Here is a 23,454-nt window from a genome sequence, read left to right on the forward strand (position 1 = left end):
TGCACTGAAATAGCTGGATAAATTGTGCAGTATGAATAATCCTTGATCTGCCCAAGGATTGCAAAATTTAGTTCCGAAAGATATTTGGTATACTATTAACCCCTTAACCGGTTTGCCTATACGCCATGCTTGAATCGATTTATCGCATTTTTACACTTTTAGACAACAATTAAGTTATTCATAATTGTTATAATCCTTAAAAAAAAATTACATAGAAAAAATAACTATCTAAAGTTTTATATTTGAAATTTCAATTGAATCAAAACGACAAAACATTCCCAAAATTGCAGACTTCATCTCATTTCATTGTAAAGAAAATAAATTAGTGAAGGGATTCATTTATACTTTTAGATGCTCTCTCATTAAAATATTAAAAATCAAAAGGCAGTCCATTCCGAAATCGTAACTTCTAAACTTTTAGCATAGCTGATACACTAATCAGAAGAAAATTAAAGATTAGAAGTTGGGCTGCAAGATGGTAAGCACAGGGTCGGGATCCGGTCATGCATAAACAGTATATTTTTTTGAAATGAATAATTTTAAATTAAATTATTAATTTTTTTGTCATGAGATTTTTTATTCATATGTGCCACCTTGGTGCTATGACCAAAATTTTCATTCTTCTAGTTCTAAGTATTTTTGAGTTATTTTATTTATAAAACACCAAGATGATAAACGTACATAATGTATTGTTATGTAATGTATTGTTGAAAATTCAGGGAAGTCTAAAGAAAGTAAAGCTGGGGAGATTGAGAAAGTAAAAATCGTTTAAAACACACTGCAACACATATCATTGGATCTAGAGCTAAAAAACTTCACATAGTTGCTTTTTGTGTGGTGGATGCTTTCTAAAAACAGATTAATCAAACTTTAATTGGTTATTTTTATTAAGGGGGTCTGGGACACAAAAATCGTCAAATTTTCGAAATTATTTTTTTAGCTGAAAAAATTCTGCATGCTTTTCTGCTTGAAATAACATTTAAATCATGTTTCTGTCTTAATTAGAACGAGTGATATCATAATTTTTGTTGACCACTGCTTTGAAATTCCAACTGTCAAACAGGCGTTGCCATGGCAACTTCGCCTCTTTAAATGTAAACAGACATTTCCCGGCATTGTTTTAGCTTAATTTTTAATTTTTTTTTGAAATAAATTTTTAAAGAATTTATTTTAAATCCTAGATTTAGTTTGTATACAACTCAACTCCTTCAATAATGAAGTGAAACGAAGAGATTCAGTGTTTATTAGAACCTCTGTGTTTACATTTCATGAGACAACGTGCTTTTTAATTTTCTGCTCTAAAGTTTGTTTTCTTAATTGTAAATGTAAAATTAAATTAAAATAAACACTTGTGAGGAAGGGAGGCGTCTCTTATGCATCTGGAAGCTTTTAAATGTATTTAAATAGTTTTAATTCTTATAAATTTTATTTTTAAACTTTAAACGCATTTTTAACCATGTTGCGTTTTTTCATTATTTGTTGTGATCAAATTGATATAAGTCCAGATCATATAAAGATAGAGGTCTGAAATTTGAAACACATACTTTTCAAACTGTTTGCCTTAATTTTGATTCAGCAAATTAAAAAAAAAAAAATCTACTTTTCAAGATATGAATTTTTTTAAAAAAAGTACTCAAGATTTTTTCAAAATTTTCATTTAAATTTTTTTAAAAATTAATATTTTTAAATTGCCGAATCAAAATGAAAAAATATATATTTGTGTTTGATTTAATGAAAAAATTTTGAAATTTGATCAAAAATATTTTGAGTTATATCGATTTAAACAACGTCACTTTTTTTAAAAAAAATTTAAATTTTAAGTTTAAAAAATTTTTTTGAAAACTTTTGTGTTGTGATTTTGCTTATTAATAAGATGGTTGATCAGTACAAAAAAATTTCAAAATTTTAAACTAATTAATAAAAAAAATTTTCAAAATGTGCCCCGGACCCCATTAAAGACTAATCAAACTTTTTGTTTTTTTCTCTCAAATTTGAAATGCGATGTTTTTCAAATGTGTCTTTTTTACCTTTATAAAATTTTAAACATTATCTTTTCATTGACACCAATCTTATTCTCACACAATCTTTTCCGATATTCTTACGCTTTTAAAAAATATTTTTAAGTATATTTTTAATATATATTATTGTATTGGCAAAATACTTTTGTGTACATGCCCCCTGTACTAAATAGAATTTTTTTAGGGGGGGAGGGCATTTTGGTGCTCATTACCTTTGTTATAGTATTGAGTAAAATATAAAAAATAATGTAAGGAAAGATTGCATCACCTTGAATGCATTATCTTGCTACCCAGATACAGGATTTATGCGTAAATATTTATGATTTGTGATACATTTTTAATATTAAATTTTAGTTATTGTTCTAGAAATACTAGTACTATCTTTAAAAAATTATAAGTTTTAAATGAGTTTGCAGAAGTAGTATTCAATATGCGATAACAAAGTCATTTATTAAATTTCGAATTATGCGTGTTTTTATTTTATATAATTTTTATGTCAGTCCCTTGAAATACGTACAAGCGGTAATTTATTGCATGTATTAAAAGCGTATAAAATGTTTATAAATAAATATATATATTTTTATTTTTTGACTAAACTCAATTAAATTATTTTTTTAATTATTCATTTTTTTCTGGCGACAATCTCGATAAAATTTCCTTTATGAAATGGAATTCCACTGATTCGTCCGTTCTTTTGGATGAGGGCTTCAATAAAATCGTTCTCAAACTCCTTCAGTTGCTCCGGAGGTACGTGCTTTCTCAGAACACAGATTGAAGTGAAGAACTCTATAAAGAAAGCAATGCATCAAATAAAATTTGAATTCATTTTTTAACACACATTTCGGTATTCCAATGAAGCAGAATTTTACGTTTAAATTTAAAAGATTTTTCTGTTGTTTTTTTTTATCATTCATAATTAAAAAAATTTTTATTTTAAATGAATACTGAGAATATTTTTAAAACCGAAAATGCATTGTAAAATATCAAGGCAACTTCAAAAAAATTTTGTGCATTCAAAAATGGTATTAGAATACTGCCTCTCATATTAAATTTTTGACATGATAATATTCACTGGCTTACATATTGACCTTTAATGGGAACAAATATATTTTATGTATATGTACATACAATATACTTATATATGCATTTAATGAAATAATCAGGTTTTTTTGAGGGGGGGGGGGGAGGGAGTTTGGATCTGGAGCAATCAAATTCATCTAATACTCATTTCTTAAGTGTAAATATTTACTTAGAAAGTTTTTCAAAGTTAAAATTTTATATTTAATAAGAAATTTGACGAAAATTTTGATTTACTTAAACAATACAACACAATAACTTATACACAGAATGACAACCTTTTTACAGTTGTAGGCGCGTATATCTGTCTTCATCCATAAATCGGCCTTGTATATAGTTAGATAACCTTTGGGCGGTTATAGTTAAATAACCTTTCTCACTACCCTAATAAGTACCGAAATGATGTAGAGTCAGCTACCCCTTACCTACGAAGGAATGTTATCTCTTTGTGAGAGTTTGTGCTGGGGCCGATGATGGCCCTTTTCCGCCATTGCTGTCGTGGTATCGGGTTGTTGTTGTTGTCGTGTGACAAGTGAATAAAAAATAAGAAAAAAAAAAGAGGGGTGGATTAGATTGGGTCGAAAGCATGCAGAAAGCCCTGGCCAAATCTTCAGTTTATCGGAATAAAGAACATCCCTGGGGCAGTCAATGTCTATTTAGAAAAGGGCTGAAATAATAGAACAGCAGCTAAAAATATGCTCTGGATACAGCTGTACGTCTGGACAGTGTCTGCATTCTTCATAGAGTCTGGAACCATCATCCTTATGCTCCTCAGGAGCCCTGTTCCGAATCATGCAATTGTGGTTGTAATGTCTCTTTTATAATTTAGATTTGTCAGGGAGAATTTCTTTTGATTGGCTCGGGGCCTCTGTCTTGCCATGGAATTAGCATCCAGAACATTAGTAGATAGGAGGTGGAATCCACTGTTCTGGCCTGCTTGGCAAGAGTGGGGGCCTGCTCGTTTCCCTCAATGCCCACGTGGGCTATGATCCATTGCAAGGTGCACGACTTCTTCATTGCCAAGATAGCGAACAGAAGAGCATTCATATTCTGGGAAAGCCTTGTCTTTCCACCCCGAATAGTCTCTAAAGCGGATTTGCAATCTGAGAAGATCGCGATATCATCAGAAGGAATCTGCGTTGCTTGCGCAAGGTACTTGGTCAAAACTTCTTTGATAGCGATAAATTCATTCGTGAAGTTAGAGGCAATCTTGCCCACTGGGACTTTATGTTTGGAAGTTGCAGAAAAATCACGGTATATTGCACTTGCCACAGGGATATCGCTTTTGTCACAAAGAGGTTGGACCTCTACCTGTTGGCCCGCGAGAAGTATTTTATTTCCCTCCTATTATCCAATGAATGAACCAAAGGAGCGTCACCTGGGGACGCGCCCTCTAGGGGTTACAAGTTCCCCCGTATCGAGTATTCAGTTTATTCAGATTTGTCCGTGTGCCTTCGGGTGGTCGGAGTAGCCGTTTATGGTTACGTATAGTATTTCAGAAACAAATTTATATGGGAAAATTTTGTAATTATCTTTGTAAATTTGAATAAACAATGAATTGATGGGAATATTAGAATGGGTTTTTTATAACTAGGTTTGGGCTTTTAATTTGTGAATTTTTTTTATTAGGTTTTGGACATTAAGAAATACTTTTGCAGAAGAATGCACTTAATAGATTAATTTTAAAGTCTTTAAAGAAAAAATATTCATTTCGAAATAAAATTGTTTTATATTTAATAATTACCTCGAAATTCTTCCTCAGAAGAAAATATATCAATTTTCTCTTCGCCTTTACAATATAGTACCTCAAATCCCATATCTTCCAGCATTTTCTTGTAATAAGAAGCATCGTGCCCTTTGTACTGAGATTCTGGAACGTAGTTTTCAACTTCCTGAAATGAAAGACGATTTTTTGTAATTGTTATTTTCGGCAGTTGGTCGTCAATTGTTATTTTCGGCATTGAGACGGCAGTTGGTTACAGCTAAAGCGAGGCGACAGTGATGAATTGCAGACGTTTGGAGAGACAGTAGCTACGCAGATTCCCTCCTCTTGCTGAATTCTGTATAGCCGCTTTGTGTGCTTTGATTGTTATGACTACCGATTACTATTTCTGGGCTAATGTTTGTTGCAGTAACTGTGTACTGCAACTGTGTATTGTGTGCATACGTCTTTACTGTATATTTGTCGTCTTTGTAATAGTGTCTTCGTGTTTAATAAAAATCGTTGTTCGTTACTAAAGGATTGTTTATTTCATCGACCAACAAATCGTGAAAAGAACCCTGGAATTTCCGTAACAATATTTATTATTTTGTTGCAAATTATTGGTTGGATATTTAGGAATTTATAAATTTTAGCTGCACTTTTATTTTTCATTTTATAAACTTATATTTGAAATTTGATGTAAATTCTTCCAGCAATAAAAAAAATGTGTTCAGTTTTGGTGAAACTTCGTAAGCTTTGTTTGTGACTTAAGTATTTCAAAATCTCTCATTATTGAAATTTTTCTGCTGATACTTAATTTTATACAGCGTTCTTTATCAAATTTTGGAACTGTTTTCCTCTTAGAATACATGAGGAGGACAAATAAAATTTTGTTGTTTCTTATGGCACTTGTCATAGATATGTCCGCTGGCAAAGTCAGCGATTTTAAACATCTCTTGTTTCAGTAGTCCCATCTAAGGCCAAGAGTATGACTTAGCTACTCAAGCGTGACAACACTTTTTTACGGGGTAGATTTCTGTCATACATTTCATTCACTCACCCACAGATCGTTATTTAGACCTGAATCAGAAAACGATCACCTCTGAACCAGTATTCCCAGTGGTATTGTCTCGACTTGGAGGACTTTGTGACTACGACACATTTATGCGTGAGCCAGCCACCTTATACACGGAGAGTCTTCGGTCGGCGGGATTCGAATTCACTACCCAAGGGATGAGAGTCCAACGCCCTATTAACCAGGCTATCCTGGCCCGGACAAATAAAATACTGTTAAAGAATCGGACTGATTGCAAATACAGTCTCTTGACCTATCAGAGTATGGTTAAAAAAATTGGCTGAATAGACACCATTAGAAATGCTTTTTCACCGAACTTTTTTATTGCCCTTCCAAATATTCTATGGAGAGATACATTTTCGTCATCGAATGGATACATGAAGACTTTAAATGCCCATTTTGAAATTATATATTTGTATATTTTCCGACAGGACAGAACAATGATATTTTTGTAGAATCATTGGATATCTATTTTTCAGTAAAGATATAGCTACAATTCTTATATTATTCAGAACCTTCTCTTTGGTCGTCAATGTCGGAGCCATTGATCTTCAATAATGCATTATCTTAAAATAATAATGCATTATCTTCAGCATCCATAAAAAACATCTTTAAATCTCTCTTCAATACAGTGGGACTGAGTGTGCAGAAAAACATTATTACAAATTCCTGGTATATTGCTTTACAAAATGTATTATTCCTTTTACCTCAATTCCTTTAATAATATTTTTCTTGACCGATTTCAGCAAAGGAAAAAAGATTTTACAGGTTGCTTATGTCTTTGGCAATGTTGTTATTTGAACTCGCAGTCAGAGCCATTATGCAGTGTTTTATTTTTGATTTCGCACCTCATAAAATATTACATTATTGATTCGTACTATAAATTAAAGATAAATATTTTCCTGGAAAATCAAGGAAATATTACACCAAGTGAAAGTGATACTCCGAAACTTTCCATGATCATCTAGCAACGGTGTTATCATTTCTCTGCATTAAATGGTGGACCTTGGACAAGGCCGTGAATGAATACTCACATTTTTATTTTCAGTGTCCATCGCATGAAAGTTTGTGTTCTGTAGTTATAGTAAATTGCATTCCGTAGTTATAGAATTGTCAGTTTGGGACACTTTCTTTCTTGACAAACTGAAAATTTCCCGACGTCCTGGCTTGGAGATATAGCATCATCTCCGTTATCTTAACGTCCCGAGTTTGAGTCCTGGTTCAGGCATGGTTTTCCTTCACTCTGTGTTCGATCTATGAGGTGTGTGAAAAAGCCCCGCCCCGTAAAAAGGGGCTGTGCAAACCAGTGTGTGAATGTCATCTTCATGTGAGCTGTAAGTCAGACTTCTGCCCTGGAATATTCAGGGGTCTTTACCCTCAGAAGCTATTGTAACCCCTTTCCGTGGTAAGGCAGACGCGACATCATCATCAAATTAAAATTTGATAAAGCATAAATAAAACTTATATAACAAATTTCTTTTTATAAAGTCGTTGTGTTAATGAGATTATAATATATATGTTTATGAGATTAACCCCTTGACGCACTTGGTATAAATGATACATATTTACGTATCATATACTGAATATGTGTCCAAAACGCTTTATTCATCTTGCTCATTACATTTGTCGAGTTAATTTATATTCGGACAGTCAGAAGCTGAATGAATGTCTTTCAAATTTCAATAAAAATCTACACATATGATGTAGCGATCACATTTCAAATTCCAATTATTTAATCCAAAGCATTTTTAACTATCGCGTCCACAGAAAAATGTGCCTACATAATTCCAAAAATGTGTTCTTCGGACTCAAAGAAATCTGAAAGGAGGCGATTCGTCTAATCTCGAGATTAATTATAATACTTTCTCTTAGCATATTTCGTATAGGAAACCAGCGGTGATGGTCTTCTCAATACTTTCTCGCATACTCCCTAATAAATTTGTCATGCCAGATAATGCCTTACATGGCAGTGGCGTACAATAATTACGAAATATCGACATTTAGCGTGAATTTACCATTACTACTAAATCTATCATGTCATCCTTGGCGAGTTATTTTATGAATAATCCCTGCCATCCAGTTAATAGTATCCAAAAATTGAATTTGTGTTTTATACACGTTTTTTTCTAAACCAATTGAAACAAAAATGCAAACATGACACAAAACTGCATTTGTAGTCACAAAATTTATTACATTCAAGTCATTACGTTTTTGAATGATCGCTTTACATGTTTCTGAAAAGGCAGACCGACAGATAATCGCCCAGTTGTTGGATTTGGCTCAAAATTTGATAAGTGTCTGCTCTAAATCCGAATACAAAATTTCTTTTGTCCAGCTCTTTTCGTTTTACAGTTATTGTATTAACTTATATTTGAACATATGGACAGACAAACTTCTTCTGACAAACTTTTACTCAAATTATGATAGAAATCTCCAAATTTAGTGTAAAGACCATACAGCAAATTTCAACCGTCTAGCTCCAAATGTTTTTGAATTGTTTTTGTCTCGGACAGATAGATGGACATTTTTCAAAAATGTGTTTTTGGAACTCAGGGAAGTCTAAAACATGGAGATTCTTCAAAATTTTGAGTTTGAATATCTTGATGATTTCTAGACTTTTTCAGTACTATGTATGCAAGAAAGTAAGAAGCCAAAGCAATCAAAATTTAAAACTAAAGATTAATAAATTTAAAGAATAACATTGTCATCTGAACACAGATAAAAGTTAGACATCTATTGTAAGTATAAATATGCACTTACTTTAAATAAATGGCTCCATTTAGATCTCATTTGCATTTCTAAGATTGTAGCATGGAATGTCGTTTGCAGTGCAAAGAAAAAGGCTGCCTCTCCTCCCTTTTGTAGCAATTTGTAGACATTCTGGAATGCTTTCCGCTGGTCTTTCAACCAGTGAAAACAAAGGATAGACACCAATTTTGTTATTTGATTCTCCCAGCGCTCAAGAGAGGACCTGAAATGAGAAGATTTCAAATACCATGACGAATATTTAAAATATGGCAGCTGAATAGCAATTTTTAATTCGGTTCCTTACAGTCTTGTATCATTTTCTTCCTAGCATCGATTTCAAAAGTATATTGACGAAACTCGGTCATGAAACTTACGCCTGTATTATACAAAACTGCGAAAACTTGGTCATGAAATTTACGCCTGTATTATACAAAACTGCGAAAACTTGGTCATGAAATTTACGCCTGTATTATACAAAACTGCGTAAACTTGGTCATGAAATTTACGCCCGTATTATACAAAACTGCGAAAACTTGGTTATGAAATTTACGCCTGTATTATACACAACTGCGAAAACTTGGTTATGAAATTTACGCCCGTATTATACAAAACTGCGAAAACTTGGTCATGAAATTTACGCCTGTATTATACAAAACTGCGAAAACTTGGTCATGAAATTTACGCCCGTATTATACAAAACTGCGAAAACTTGGTTATGAAATTTACGCCTGTATTATACACAACTGCGAAAACTTGGTCATGAAATTTACGCTTGTATTATACAAAACTGCGAAAACTTGGTCATGAAATTTACGCCTGTATTATACACAACTGCGAAAACTTGGTCATGAAATTTACGCCCGTATTATACAAAACTGCGAAAACTTGGTCATGAAATTTACGCCTGTATTATACAAAACTGCGAAAACTTGGTCATGAAATTTACGCCTGTATTATACAAAACTGCGAAAACTTGGTCATGAAATTTACGCCTGTATTATACAAAACTGCGAAAACTTGGTCATGAAATTTACGCCTGTATTATACACAACTGCGAAAACTTGGTTATGAAATTTACGCCCGTATTATACAAAACTGCGAAAACTTGGTCATGAAATTTACGCCTGTATTATACAAAACTGCGTAAACTTGGTCATGAAATTTACGCCCGTATTATACAAAACTGCGAAAACTTGGTTATGAAATTTACGCCTGTATTATACACAACTGCGAAAACTTCCCAACATCGGTTGTTTAATAGTTAAATAATTCTGTGTGGCGAGATATTGACTTATGAGCTTTCAATGTCAAATGCCAAAACTTCGGTTTGGAAGATATTCCAGCCGTTGTCGACCTTTCATCATCAAGACAAAAGTCTCAAACATTCAAAGTAAGCCATTCATTTGTGCAATCACTCGACCACACGTTGTGACTGATTTTGCTGCCTTAATCCATATAAATAATAATTTTTAAGTCTAATTTTTGTTGACTAATAAGTAGGAACAAGACAATATTCTACCGCAGCAACAACTGAAACCTCTTCCTCCATCAAATTAGCCACTCAGACCATTGAATGTTTGCTCAAATTACAATTTTATCAAACATTTACTATTCTCAATCTCTGCAATTTACGAATCATTCATTTAAATATCGGACCCAAAATTTGAATCAAAGCTCGGCAGGTCGTGTAACATGTACGTCAAATATAGACTTTTAAGATATTTTATCGGTGAAAAAAGATAGATATAGAAAACAGATAGAAATCTTTGTTATCAATTTTATTTTATTTCTTAAACAATTAAGACATCCGGAATATTTCAAAGATATTTAAAATCCAATATCGTTTCAAGAAAAATCATTAAAATATACTTTTTCCTTTGCGTCATTCAAATATTCATATATTAAACAGTTCATTTTATAATGCTACTTTAGTTGAATATTAAAATATATTTTGATAGCGAAATAATAAAAAAAACCCTCATATTTTCGTCCATGTTTGCTTATTTCAAAGTTCATTGTCTTCTTAAGGCATCTCCAATGTCTAAAAACAATTGTTGGCATAAGTCCAATTCAATAATGAACTAAGTAGACCCTTAGAATACTTGAATTTGTTAAAAATATTTTGACTTCTGGGATTATATATATAGTTTAAAACATACCATTCTTCAATGTTAGCCACGCTGTATGCAATCTGTGAACTATAATTTTGCTTTTTGGCCAGTTTAATCATGTCAGGGAGTGCATCCATTGCGAATATTCTTGGGCAGTTTTGAAACAGCGGTAGGATCAATTTCCTTGTGGTTCCGCCAGGGCCACAACCGACATCCACGACGACTTCTTTATCAGCCATCTTGCCCCAGCCCAGGTTTCGAAGCCTCTTCACGATAAACATACGCGCACTCTCCAAGGGTATTGACCTTGAACTGTACAGATAAGCGTCAAGATTCATTTTGACAGATCTAAAATGAAATAAAAGAAAAAAGAATGTAATATAAGAGACTATCCAAACGGAAATAAGTTGAAGAAAAACTTTATTGCATTAAATTTTTACATTGGTGGAGTATAGAGTTAACTTTCACTTTGCACCAGCTATTCTCTCGAGATGGCCATGTCATTCTGCGACTGTCTTAAAAATAGTATTTGGGTGCAGTTATTAGTGATTGTACAAATGTTTGCAAAAAATAATGGAAAACGTATTATAATATTTATGATATCAAATTGACTGCAATTAATGCAATGTACTTTAATTTATTAGTATGAAGGGGCATTTGTACATTGCCGCATTGAAGAAAGGCAGTCGAATCTCCATGGTCATGGCACTGGTCTCATAATCAAGAGACCGTAAGTTCGAATCCCGCTAGAGACGATGCGATTCATAGTATATGTAAATATTTAATCCCTTGATTTTATGTTTCACTTTATTTCATGTTCCAGAAGATTCTGGATTTCTTTAGTTTACCAGACAAGTGTTCTGGACTTTTCTTACTGTCTCCAGAAAAGTATTCTGGAACTTTCCCTGCTAGTATAAAAGCAGAAGATTTGTCAGTCACTGTGTTCTGAGTTCAGAGTTCAGTTAATAAAGTGGTTTGGCTCTACTTCTTGTGTGTGTCATAGCGTTCTATACTAAAGTATCTACGTGACAATATTTCTGAAATCTATGCATAATATAAAATGAAGTCTCCTGAAAGCGATTGTATGTTTGAAAGGGAACAACTCAAGAAATACTTAACTGATATTGGAGATATTTCTACCATTTTGTATGGTATTTATTGAGGAATGTTTTAGTATATTGAAATATCAAAATAAAAAAAGAGCTTTATAATTGCGATTTTAATTATTTTCATACTGCGATTGGCGCATCCGTAAAACAGCAGCATCTGTGCTTTGCGCTTATCCGCGCATGTGCGAAAACCTCAAATTGCACATGCGCAAATAACAAGATCTGTGATACGCATATGTGATATATTTCTTTGTTTACGTCTGATGTTGAACAGCGATTCAAAACTCATCATGCCCCAGAAAAAGAAAATCCAACCTTGGCCGAAGCACATTAAATGCCAAAACGCTTCGTTTGTTGCACTGTAGTGAAAATGCTGAGGAAAGAAACATTCGGATAGCGAATATCAGAGAAAGAATGTCCACATATAGGGAGAATATAGTTTACAAAGAAATATTATAACGCAAGCTGAATTTTATTTTCGTATCAGATTATACAGAGTCGATAAACAAGGGCGGAACAGTGGACACAATGACTTATTTATATATTTTTAAATTTTAAAACAGCTTTTCTATTGTATATTTTTAATGAATTGTTTTGTTTACGCACATACCATATTTTTACCTTCTAAAAAGTCTAAATATTTCTGAATGTGTGCTATAAAAATTGTTTGTAGTTGGGTTTGTTTTTTTTTAATGATTTCTAAATATATTTTTACGTTTGTTTGTTGTAGCGCGCGCCCATGTCGTATCGGGAGGAGGCTAGACTTACCTTTAAAGCGAATTTTTCCACGGGTAACGTTGTGCATTACATCTAGTCTATATATATATATAACGCTAACGTATGTGGCGCATAAATAGATCTTATTACTTATTGTCGAATGGCATCAGTCGACTGTAAACAAATCATCGCACGAATTTCACTCTACTTCATTGAACGTTTTTACAGTTGCATTGAATTTGAATCTTTGTAACTCATTCATGGAGCTTCAAAATATCATTAAAAAATTTCTGGAGATGTTTGCTGTGTCACTGAAAAGTGTATTCAATCAGATGAAAGAACATACAAAAAGCAATCAAGAAACAGGCTTCAAATAGTAAGTTTAATAGATCGCTAAATAGACTTAACCGTCTTCAAATGGGTAAGTAATAATTATGATTTAGCTATGAAAACTGATGTCCATATCTTCCAAAATCAAATACAATTTCCATTATATTATAAAAACTTAAAAATTTATCTTTTTAACTATATTAATTTTATTTTACTATTAATGATTACATTAATTAATAGATATATAAAAAAATCTTTTAATGATATTGATTTGTTTTTCGTAGAATTTTTCCTTAACTTTATTAATATTTTAATTCAATTTGATACACTATATTACAATGTTTTTAAATGCTATAATGGAATTTAAACTGATCCATCAAAGCATTCAAACACGTATTTTTGACAGACGTTAACTCTGTAGTAGGATTCCGTAATATATAAACTTTTTAATTCCTAGTAAGCTTATTTAGTTGAACCCATATTTACCGTATACCCTCCAGGGTAGCGAAAATAAACAACCATGCTGGAAGCTTCTCATCTTCATTTCGAGGTGCCTCCGGGGGGTTTTATACAGTAATAAAATCAACAAATATCCAAATTCTTTAAAACAATTTTGTTTATAAACATTAAGTATACAAGTTACAGGTTAAACAGACAAAATCAATAAAAAATTAACAAATTTTAGTTTTTATATTTGATTAACCAGAGGAAATTCAGAAATTTGAATTTAAAGCATTGCTTTGTACATTTGTCCTCGAATATCTCGTTTTAGAAACTATTCTAGGTGCTGCGGAATTTTCACATTTCTTGATTTCGATCGTTAAAAAAAAATATTTTCAAATTCGTTGGAAGTCTCCGAATAACTTTTCTGAAAAAGTGTCTCCCTACATTAATCTGTAATTTTTCTTTCTGGAAGTAATGAAATGAGTCGCTATATTCTTAGAATGAATTGAATTATTTTGCAAAATGCAGAAATTATCACTATGTTCAAGGCACAACAGGAAACTAAAATTCAAATTACACTCTATTTTATCAATGTGTATAAGCATATAATTGATAAATAAAAAGAAATTACTTTTAATAATTAACATGTTAAAAATTTTAATTTTAAAATTTCATTTTTTAAAATTTTAATACATAAGTAACTTTAATAAAGAAACAGCATGCAGAATTTTGAATGCAACCATTTCGCAATAACTGCAAAATAAAGAGTATCAATGACTTGCAATCATGACTTACAGTTTGTTTTTATAAAATGAGAAACTTTTTATATTTTATAATAAATAATACATAAGTAACTAAGTAACATAACTTTTAAATACAGAAGTAACTTTAATAAAGAAACAGCATGCAGAATTTTGAATGCAACCATTTCGCAATAACTGCAAAATAAAGAGTATCTATGACTTGCAATCGTGACTTACAGTTTGTTTTTATAAAATGAGAAACTTTTTATATTTTATAATAAATATTACATAAGTAACTAAGTATCATAACTTTTAAATACAGAAGTAACTTTAATAAAGAAACAGCATGCAGAATTTTGAATGCAACCATTTCGCAATAACTGCAAAATAAAGAGTATCAATGACTTACAATCATGACTTACAGTTTGTTTTTATAAAATGAGAAACTTTTTATATTTTATAATAAATAATACATAAGTAACTAAGTAACATAACTTTTAAATACAGAAGTAACTTTAATAAAGAAACAGCATACAGAATTTTGAATGCAACCATTTCGCAATTTCTGCAAAATAAAGAGTATCAATGACTTGCAATCATGACTTACAGTTTGTTTTTATAAAATGAGAAACTTTTTTTATTTTATAATAAATAATACATAAATAACTAAGTAACATAACTTTTAAATACAGAAGTAACTTTAATAAAGAAACAGCATGCAGAATTTTGAATGCAACCATTTCGCAATAACTGCAAAATAAAGAGTATCAATGACTTGCAATCATGACTTACAGTTTGTTTTTATAAAATGAGAAACTTTTTATATTTTTCATTGTACATATTATACAATTTCTTCAGTGAGTTTATATGTTGGCTACTGCGTAAATCATATTATTCACTTCTACTTTGAAATTAGGTGCCCTCTTATCTACGACAATTAAAAGATGGTGAATTGTCATAGAACTCAAAGAATTACTCACTGAGAATAGAAAGCACGCATACAGCCTGTTCGCTTTCTTAAATATAATCCCGCTAGTGTGATGTGGATGTTTAGTGAGGGCATGCCAGCTCAGGTGCCTTCCTCGTCAACTGGCCATGTTTCAAAATTACGAAGACCATCCCAAAATAGCCCTGGTGTTGCTTTAAAAACGTGACGTTAATATAACTAAACTTCTTAAATATAAAGGAATGCAAAAATTCAATACATTGCTCTTTCTCAACATAGCCATATGTTAAGTCAACCTTCTAACTCTCCGACCCGCCCTAAGGCACACGGATTTAAACCATAAAACTGAATGACCGGACCGCCGCAACAGCAATTGGCGGGAACTGTGGTTGAGTCCTAAGGGCCGTCACCGGCCACGGTACAACCCTCCCCGAAGGAAGTACGTCCCGTCATCGATGGGGGGAGCCAGATCCCCCACCTATTAGTATACCCTCCAGGGTGGCGAGATCCAACCACCATGCCGGAAGCATCTCATCCTCATTTCGAGGTGCCCCCCCGAGGGTCTAGCCATATGTTAAAATAAACATAACTATATGATATATAAATGAACATAATGATTGTAATTTAATTATTTTTTTTAAATTCGTTATAATTTAAAAAATAACAATTAATAATTATCTATTTCCAATTTCAAAGATAACGGTGAAATATCCACTTACATATGCTTTTATCAGCTTCAATCGGTTTTGACAACTTGCAGGCCACTAAATGGCCATAGCAATCTATATAGATAATATATCAAGAGTATTCACTGATTATATAGCAAATCCTTATCAGTTATACTGTTTACAACCTTGTATTACGATTGTAAGGGAAATAACCATATTTTATTCCTGAGTAATTCGTAGAAAAATCACCGAAAGTAAACACTATAATCGATAAATCCAAAATAAGTTCATTTAACGAGTTAAATGTTTTATTTTTCAGAAAGAATGAAGGTAAATATAAGTAGATATGTACGTGCAATACATATCTATATTCAATAACTCTATAATGATTTTTTAAAATTCTTTATAAACAAAACAAAATACTAATGAAGTTTAAGTACTTGCTTTGAAGATGCGAAATAGAATTTCTGAATTGAATACTCTTTTATAAAATTTTACTACGTCTTGAAAAAAATTGATTTTGTGAAAGATGTTTCCGAAATTCTATTTTTGTTGTACAAAACTCTCTTTTTAAATTTACATATTGTTAGCAAAGAAATGTTTAATTATATTAATATCTGAATAGCTGAGAAACATGACCTTTCGACCTGGACTCATATAGTTTGACAACGTATTTTTAAACAATCCGCGCTTTTGCGCGTGCGTTAGGATTGGTTTAATTCGTCAAAATAGGGGTGAGAGGAAAGGTGGAAGGAGGAGATGCTTACATTTAATAATAAAATATACTCGGATTATTCGCGGAATGAATTAAAATAATGCGGTCGGAAACGACACGTTTCTCACATACATGTGGGAAAAAAATGAACAAAAAAGTATCTAAGGCGAAAATCAAGGTCAAAAAATGGCGAAGAATTCCGGAAATGCGCTGATCCTTTCTTGTCTCTCCCCTTAATGAGATAGAATCGTCGAAAAGTGGTCGTCTCAGAATACTGAAACGAACAGTATATTCGTTCTTCCGCCATAAGAAATGAATTCAAATATGTATATAAAATATCCCCCCCTCCCCTAAAAAGCTGGGAGGGGGGGAACTGATATTGAGCTTTGAGAACAAGCTTCCTGCACTTACAGATATTTGCATAAATTTATAATATTTAAAAATATTAGGAAGAAAGTACTTAAATTTGGACTTAAGATGGATTAGAACTACGAATATATCTTCTAAAATAGCAGGACTATCTCAGTCTAAAATAAACCAATAGATTGCACAGAATGTATCTCTTTGGAGACCGAGAAGCTGGTGGGATCTAAAATAGTTGTGAAATTTAGTTTCAAGCCATTGTGTAAATCTGAGATTGTTATAAAGCCGTCGCTATGAAATAGAGAAAACACAAAGAAAAATTTTTACTGGGTAAAAAAATATACGATCCGTTAGAATGTTATTAGATCCGATGAAAATATCTAGAAAACTGATTTATAGTTATTCAGAAAATAAGTAAATAATAAAACTGAAATCTGCCATCGCAAATTTCAAGTTATCATGTGAGAATATTATTTTCTTTAAGTCACGTGGTGCAGTCTGAAAGAAAAACATCATGTTCCCACATGACTCATATTTCGCGATTAGAAAAGCAATGATTTTTAACCATATCTCAAAATCAATCGCGTTTTTAAATTTTTTTCTCGAGGCCAGATTTTTTTTTTTTTTTTTTGGTGAAAAACTAGTTTTAGCTGGTTTTAAACAATTACATGGCTGTCAGATTACGCATGAGTCGATATTTAGAAAACAATGGGGGGGGGGGGGTCCACCATCTGAAAATCGTTTGAGCTCTAAAACTTTATCTCGAAATCAGATTTTTTTTAAAAAAATCTGATTTAAACTGTTTTGGAAAAAATCACATGACTATTGCATTGCGCAATTGCGCAATCGTCGCCTTTTAGAAAAGCGATTGTTGTTTTTTTCATCACAAACTCGTTCGAGTTCTATTTTTTTTTTTTTTTTGCCAACTAGAAAAATTAAAAATTATATATATATATATATATATATATATATATATATACCTTCCCTCTCTATTTCATATTGATTTCCGTTTTCTTCTTTGTGCTTCTTCAGGCGATAACTTCTCACGACCCTACCCTTTATTGGCCAGACAGGAGAATCGGGTACATGTTGGACTTTTGCGCCAATTTGTAACTTCTTGTTAGCGATAAGTCGCCAAATGTGACAATATCATTTCCTAATAACCCTAAAAGCGAAAAATTAATGCCTGAAAGGCGATAAATTGTCAGTTTTCTGACCGTGCATTTTGAGGCTTCAAAAACCCCAAATCAAAATAACCTCATGTCCGAACACGATAAAAAAAAATTGAAGACAATCCAGAGCAATGTTACAAGATAATCAGCATGCAGCAGTCAATGTCGGAAGAAAAGGACACACTGGCGGATATTAGTTGACAGCTGTCGCCATTTCGGGTATTACAGCTTTGAGGAAACTACATTGAATCCGAATATTGTATATATATATATATCAGGTTTAGATTCAAGTTTATATACGTGTCAGCCTCCATATGTTAGTATTGTTACGAATCTGCAATATTGCTTTCCTGTGGAGATAATCTCATAGTAAAGAAGATAGTTTTGCAAATATTTTATTGAATTTTGAAAAACCCTTATGCCATTGATAACCAGGCTTCGTGGTCATTTGATGAATCTGGTGAGTTTTTAGACAAAATTGCAGGTTCTAGAAAATACAAGATTTTTGGAGATGTATCAGTTAGAAGAGAGGATATGGAGTCGTCTAGAGAATTCGAAATTCCTCTCTCAGACTAAAAACGACAGAGAAAGAGAGAGATGAAGCCAATTAACCGCTTAATTGTTTTGCCCGAGTGTCATATGTGCATCGATTTATCGAATTTTGATAGTTGTAAGCAAACAAATAAACCTTTCATAACGATTATAATTCAATATTAAAATGACTTCGAATACATAGATAAGTCAAGTATTCAGTGGATTTCCATTTGATTTAAAATAAGAAAATATTCCCAAAATAGAAGGTGTAAGCTTATTTGATAGTAAAGAAAATAAAAGAGTTAAGTGGTTAAGTCAATGCACTTTTTGAGTTTTTGAGTTTTGTTCATGCAAGGACATCTCGGGCTGTTTTACTCTTATAGTTTTATATTGCTCCATGTATTAATAATTATTTGCTGCTTGCCTATGTCTTATTTATTTTTATAAGTTATAAGTGCTGTCTGTGTGTTTGTTTCGATTGTATTTTACTCTAATTCTTTGAAAAAAAGCATCGCTTTCTATCACTGGGCTTACTGGATACTTTACCATACACTCTTTATATATATATATATATATATATATATATATATATATAGAGAGAGAGAGAGAGAGAGAGAGAGAGAGAGACATTTCCAAAACCAAAACAGCAAAATTATCTTATTTGTTTCTCAGATAATTAGCCATTATAAATTGTTAAAAATGATACAAAAGTCGTGAACGTAATTTAAATATGTGTTTTCAACATGGAATAAAAGTCAGCCATGGAATAAAATTCATCATTTAAATATTTATCAGTATTCAAATGATAATAATCAGAATTATTATTATTTGAATAATGAATATAAATCTCCATTGACAGTTAAAAGCTAATTGTTTAAGGTTATTAAATAACAAGGAAACTCGAAACAATTTTAATATTCAAGAAAAACTTTTCAATATCAATGACCTCAAAAATTCCTATTCGAACATCTTCACTTTCCTTGTTTTGGTTGATTTAAATTCGGTTGACTAAATAAATCGTGGGCACTTTCACGTTACTTTCTTGGCAGTGATGCGTATGTTTGAGGAAAACGTAGTTTTTAATCATTAAAAATTTGTTAATTAATTGTCACAAAATTTTTACAAAAACATTCTTTATAGTTAACAAATATACAGTTCATATTATTTGTTAAGAAAATACGAAGAAAATCTATTGCATAGTTACAGTTCAATAAAGTACAAAATAGTTATGACTGCCCGTTTATTTATACAGATTTACAGTGAAATCTTAAACTCTGTCTAGTGAAATGATTGAAAGTTAGTCGCCTTTGTCGATCAGCTGTTTCACTGGAAATATTCGTTATATTACTTTCAGTAAATTCTATTAAGCTACTTATGATTCTTTAAGAAACATGTTTTGAAGCATTGAATTGTGATAAACATTAAATGCCAGTTATTTTATTAGTCTTATACATGTTATGTTCATTGTGTGTATATGGATAACCCAAACAGAGTAAAGTGCTTCATTTTTATGAAACTCATCTTCAGTACATTCAGACATTACATTCATACATCTTCAGACATTAAACAAATTCCTTTTTCTTTTATTTTCAACAATGAAGAAAATCAAGCGATCGATTATTTGAAGTAGCACTGAAAACGGCATGAATTTCATTATAGCAATAAAATCTCTAATTTCTAAAATGTAAATCAATTATATCTGCTTATTATTATTATTATTTATTCAAATTTATTTTTTTATTTATCAAATATATTTTATAAAAATTCATAAAAACTTTGTGTAGCATTTAAAGTGGTATAATTAAAACGGGAATTTTTTAAATTTCAAAATATTGTCAAAAAAATTATTAATACATCTAACGACGTACGTTATATCTTAATGGAAAAATACCAAAATCTCATTTAGTTTTTAATTTGTTAAATTTATAATTAAAATTTTGCCGGCGACATGGTCTAAGGGTAGCGCGTCTTCCCCGTGATCTGAATGTCTCGGATTCGAGTCCTGGTTCGGGCATGGTGGTTGTTCTCTACCCTGTGTTCTATCTGTGAGGTGTGTAAAAGAGACTCCCCTCTCCCGAGAAAAAAAAAGGGATTGTGCAAGTTCGAGTGTGAGTGTCATCTTCATTTGAGCTAGAAGTCAGACTTCTGCCCTTGGGTGCTTAGGGGTCCTTACCCTCAAAAGCTACTGCACCCCTCTTTCTCCTATCTCTTACCTAGTCTTAACTGGAGTTCAATCCAATGGGGAAAAGCAACAAAAACAATATAATTAAAATTTTTAAAATATTGATCCATGTTATATATCCCCCCTCCCCAGTAAATATCCGCACGAAATTTGGTAGTTCTAGGTCAAACGATCTGACCTGTAAAGCGCCAACATATGCACAGATCTATTCCGTTATTATTAGTAGAATTTTTTTGAGTGTAAATAATTCTGATTATAGTTAAAAAGAAATAATAAAAAATTGTAGGGTTTGAGGGAAATAATTACTTAATAGCATACTCCCGTCATAAAAGAGGTAACATTTTTCTTTTATTCAAATTTCTAGAAAAATTTCTATTTTTCCGATAATAACTACAAAATTTAAGCTCGGGAAAAACCAACATTACAAAATTGATAGCAATTGATAAAGCTTATCGATAGTAAAATAGATAAGCTTTCAGAAGATTCAGTTTTGAAATCTTTTGTAGAATTTTCATTTTGCCATTCGATATCCTTTTCCGTTGTAAATGTAACCAAGATTACCAGATAAGTGAAATACTTACTTAATAATATACGCGTAAACCAGGAGATGAATAATCCAGATTTTTATTCCTAATTATAATGTGAAACATCCATTTAGTTTCCCCTAAAATAAGTTACGAAGAAAATTTCAAAATCAGGCATGTGACTTCATTCGATATTAATTTTTTGGAAAAAGGTTTATTTAATTAAACTCTTCCAATTCTTCTTAAAAGTGTTGAATTAGGCAACAAATTCTATTGAAAGACCTATGAAATAAAAATATATAAAGTAAAAGTCAAAATTGTTTAGATAATCGGAAGAAATATGTGGTTCTTTAGCTAAAAAAAAAGAAAAAGAAATATAAAGCAAAAACCATCTAATTAAAAAAAATTATTAAATTAATAAAAAAAAATCAAAATTAAAAAAGTTTATCAAATATTGATTTATTAGATAATTTTTGAAATTCTTGGACAAACTAGTAGGAGTGGTCTATCCAAAAATTTCCGGCATACACTCTAATAAACTTGTCGTGCCAAAGAATGTCCTACATGGCACGGGGGTACAATAGTTGCAAAATATTAATCTTTGGCGAGAATTTAACACTTTTATTGCCTCCATCGTGTCATCCTTGGCGAGTTACTTGGCGATTAATCGCTGGCATTTGTTAATAGTATCCAAAAATCAAATGTGTGTTTTAGAGGCGTTTTCAACAATCGATTGAAACAAAAATTCGACACAGAAATACATTGAAAGTCACAAAATCCCATACCAAATTTCATATATTTAAGTCATAGCGTTTTTGAATCGTCGCGTTTGCATGTTTCTGAACGTACAGACCGACAGACGATCAGTTCCCGGTTGGATTTCTCTCGAAGTTTGACAGGTGTCTCCATTATAGATGTTAAATCTGTGTACGGAATATTTTATTATATATTTAGCTCCCTTCGTTTTATAGTTATGGTATTAACTTATATTCGAACAGCCGGACAGATGGACTTCTTCTGAAGAGATTTTACATAAAATTTAAAAGAAATATGTATTTTGGTGTAAAGACCCTATATCGAATTTCAGTCAGCTCAAAACGTTTCTGTGTTATCTTTCTCACAGATAGACCAATGGACATTTTCCAAAAATGTGTTTTTCGAATTCAGAGAAGTCTAAAACATATCGATTCGTAAAAATTTCGAGTTCGAATTTTTTGGCGATTGCTATACTTTCTCTGTACTACGTGTACGAGAAAATAAAGTATAAGCTCTAATTCTTGGACAAGGAAATAAGCTGCGTTTTTATCCAATCCTTAAGCTATCCAAACATTTCGAAAGTTTATATTTGTTTTGGATTGCTAATTTATTTAGCTTTCTAAAAAGTATTTACTTTTCTTTCTACGTTAATTATAAACCGAGATTTTCATTATTTTATTCAGAAACCGAAAACCAGACTTATGCTTTTAAATAACTGCAAGGTGACATTTAAAGGGACAAAGTGCTCTCAAAATTCTTTTAAACTATATTTATACTAGTTAACATGAAACTGGCGTATTTTTAGGAAAGTGTTTATAATTTTTCATATATGATTTAAGAATATAGCAACAGTGCTTTCCCTTATTCCTGACAACTTTATTTTGGTTTGATTCTTTTCGAACTTGTTTGGCTTTTGTATTTCAGCTTCTTATTTTGATATTTGGAAATTTTTTATTGAGTTATAATTGCTTGCGTTGCAAATTTCCGTACTTCTTACGATTATGGTCAATTAAATAAACACAAATATAATATATATAAATATATATTTTTATAACTAATTATTAGAGTCTTCTTCTATCTGCTCTCATGCTGACAATGTCATTGATTTCACAATGGTAAAACTGAATTTCAAAAATATAAGTAAAGATAGAAAAATTGTAAAACGAATATTGTAATACAGCTGATTGTTTGAATAACGTGTTAAATGAAGTGCATTTTTGATTTTTTTTAATTAAATGACCAGTTCACATGTATGTAAGATTGAAAAATGTTCATATGAACCCAGTTTGAGATTCATATTTAAATATTTTCTCCGAAAAAAGACAATTTTACAGGGAAAAAAAAATCTGCCGCGCGAAGCTCGGTTTTCCAGATTTTGAAAGTATTGCCTTTACATGCCTAGTACTAATATCACACTGTCAGTTAGTCAAAATTGAAAAATGATTTATCATTAATTAAAGAAGATAATACTGTCAATCTAAATATTGTTTTAAATTTCCAAATTCTAAAAAAAGTGATTA

General features: G+C 31.5%; 1 protein-coding gene across 1 annotated transcript; it reads right to left on the reverse strand.

Annotated features, from left to right (window-relative positions):
* Window positions 1-2,583: 2,583 nt before the first annotated feature.
* LOC129976058 (juvenile hormone acid O-methyltransferase-like) lies at window positions 2,584-15,799 on the reverse strand. The gene is made up of 5 exons (XM_056089413.1): window positions 15,740-15,799; window positions 10,780-11,079; window positions 8,633-8,843; window positions 4,840-4,987; window positions 2,584-2,804 (listed from the first exon to the last, which is right to left on the reverse strand). The coding sequence occupies exons 2-5, from the start codon at window positions 11,067-11,069 to the stop codon at window positions 2,641-2,643; spliced, it is 813 nt and encodes a 270-aa protein (XP_055945388.1). The 5' UTR covers window positions 11,070-11,079; window positions 15,740-15,799; the 3' UTR covers window positions 2,584-2,640.
* Between the last annotated feature and the right edge of the window lie 7,655 nt (window positions 15,800-23,454).

This window comes from Argiope bruennichi, chromosome 7 (assembly GCF_947563725.1).
Source record: "Argiope bruennichi chromosome 7, qqArgBrue1.1, whole genome shotgun sequence".
In the NCBI taxonomy this organism is placed as follows: Eukaryota; Metazoa; Arthropoda; class Arachnida; order Araneae; family Araneidae; genus Argiope; species Argiope bruennichi.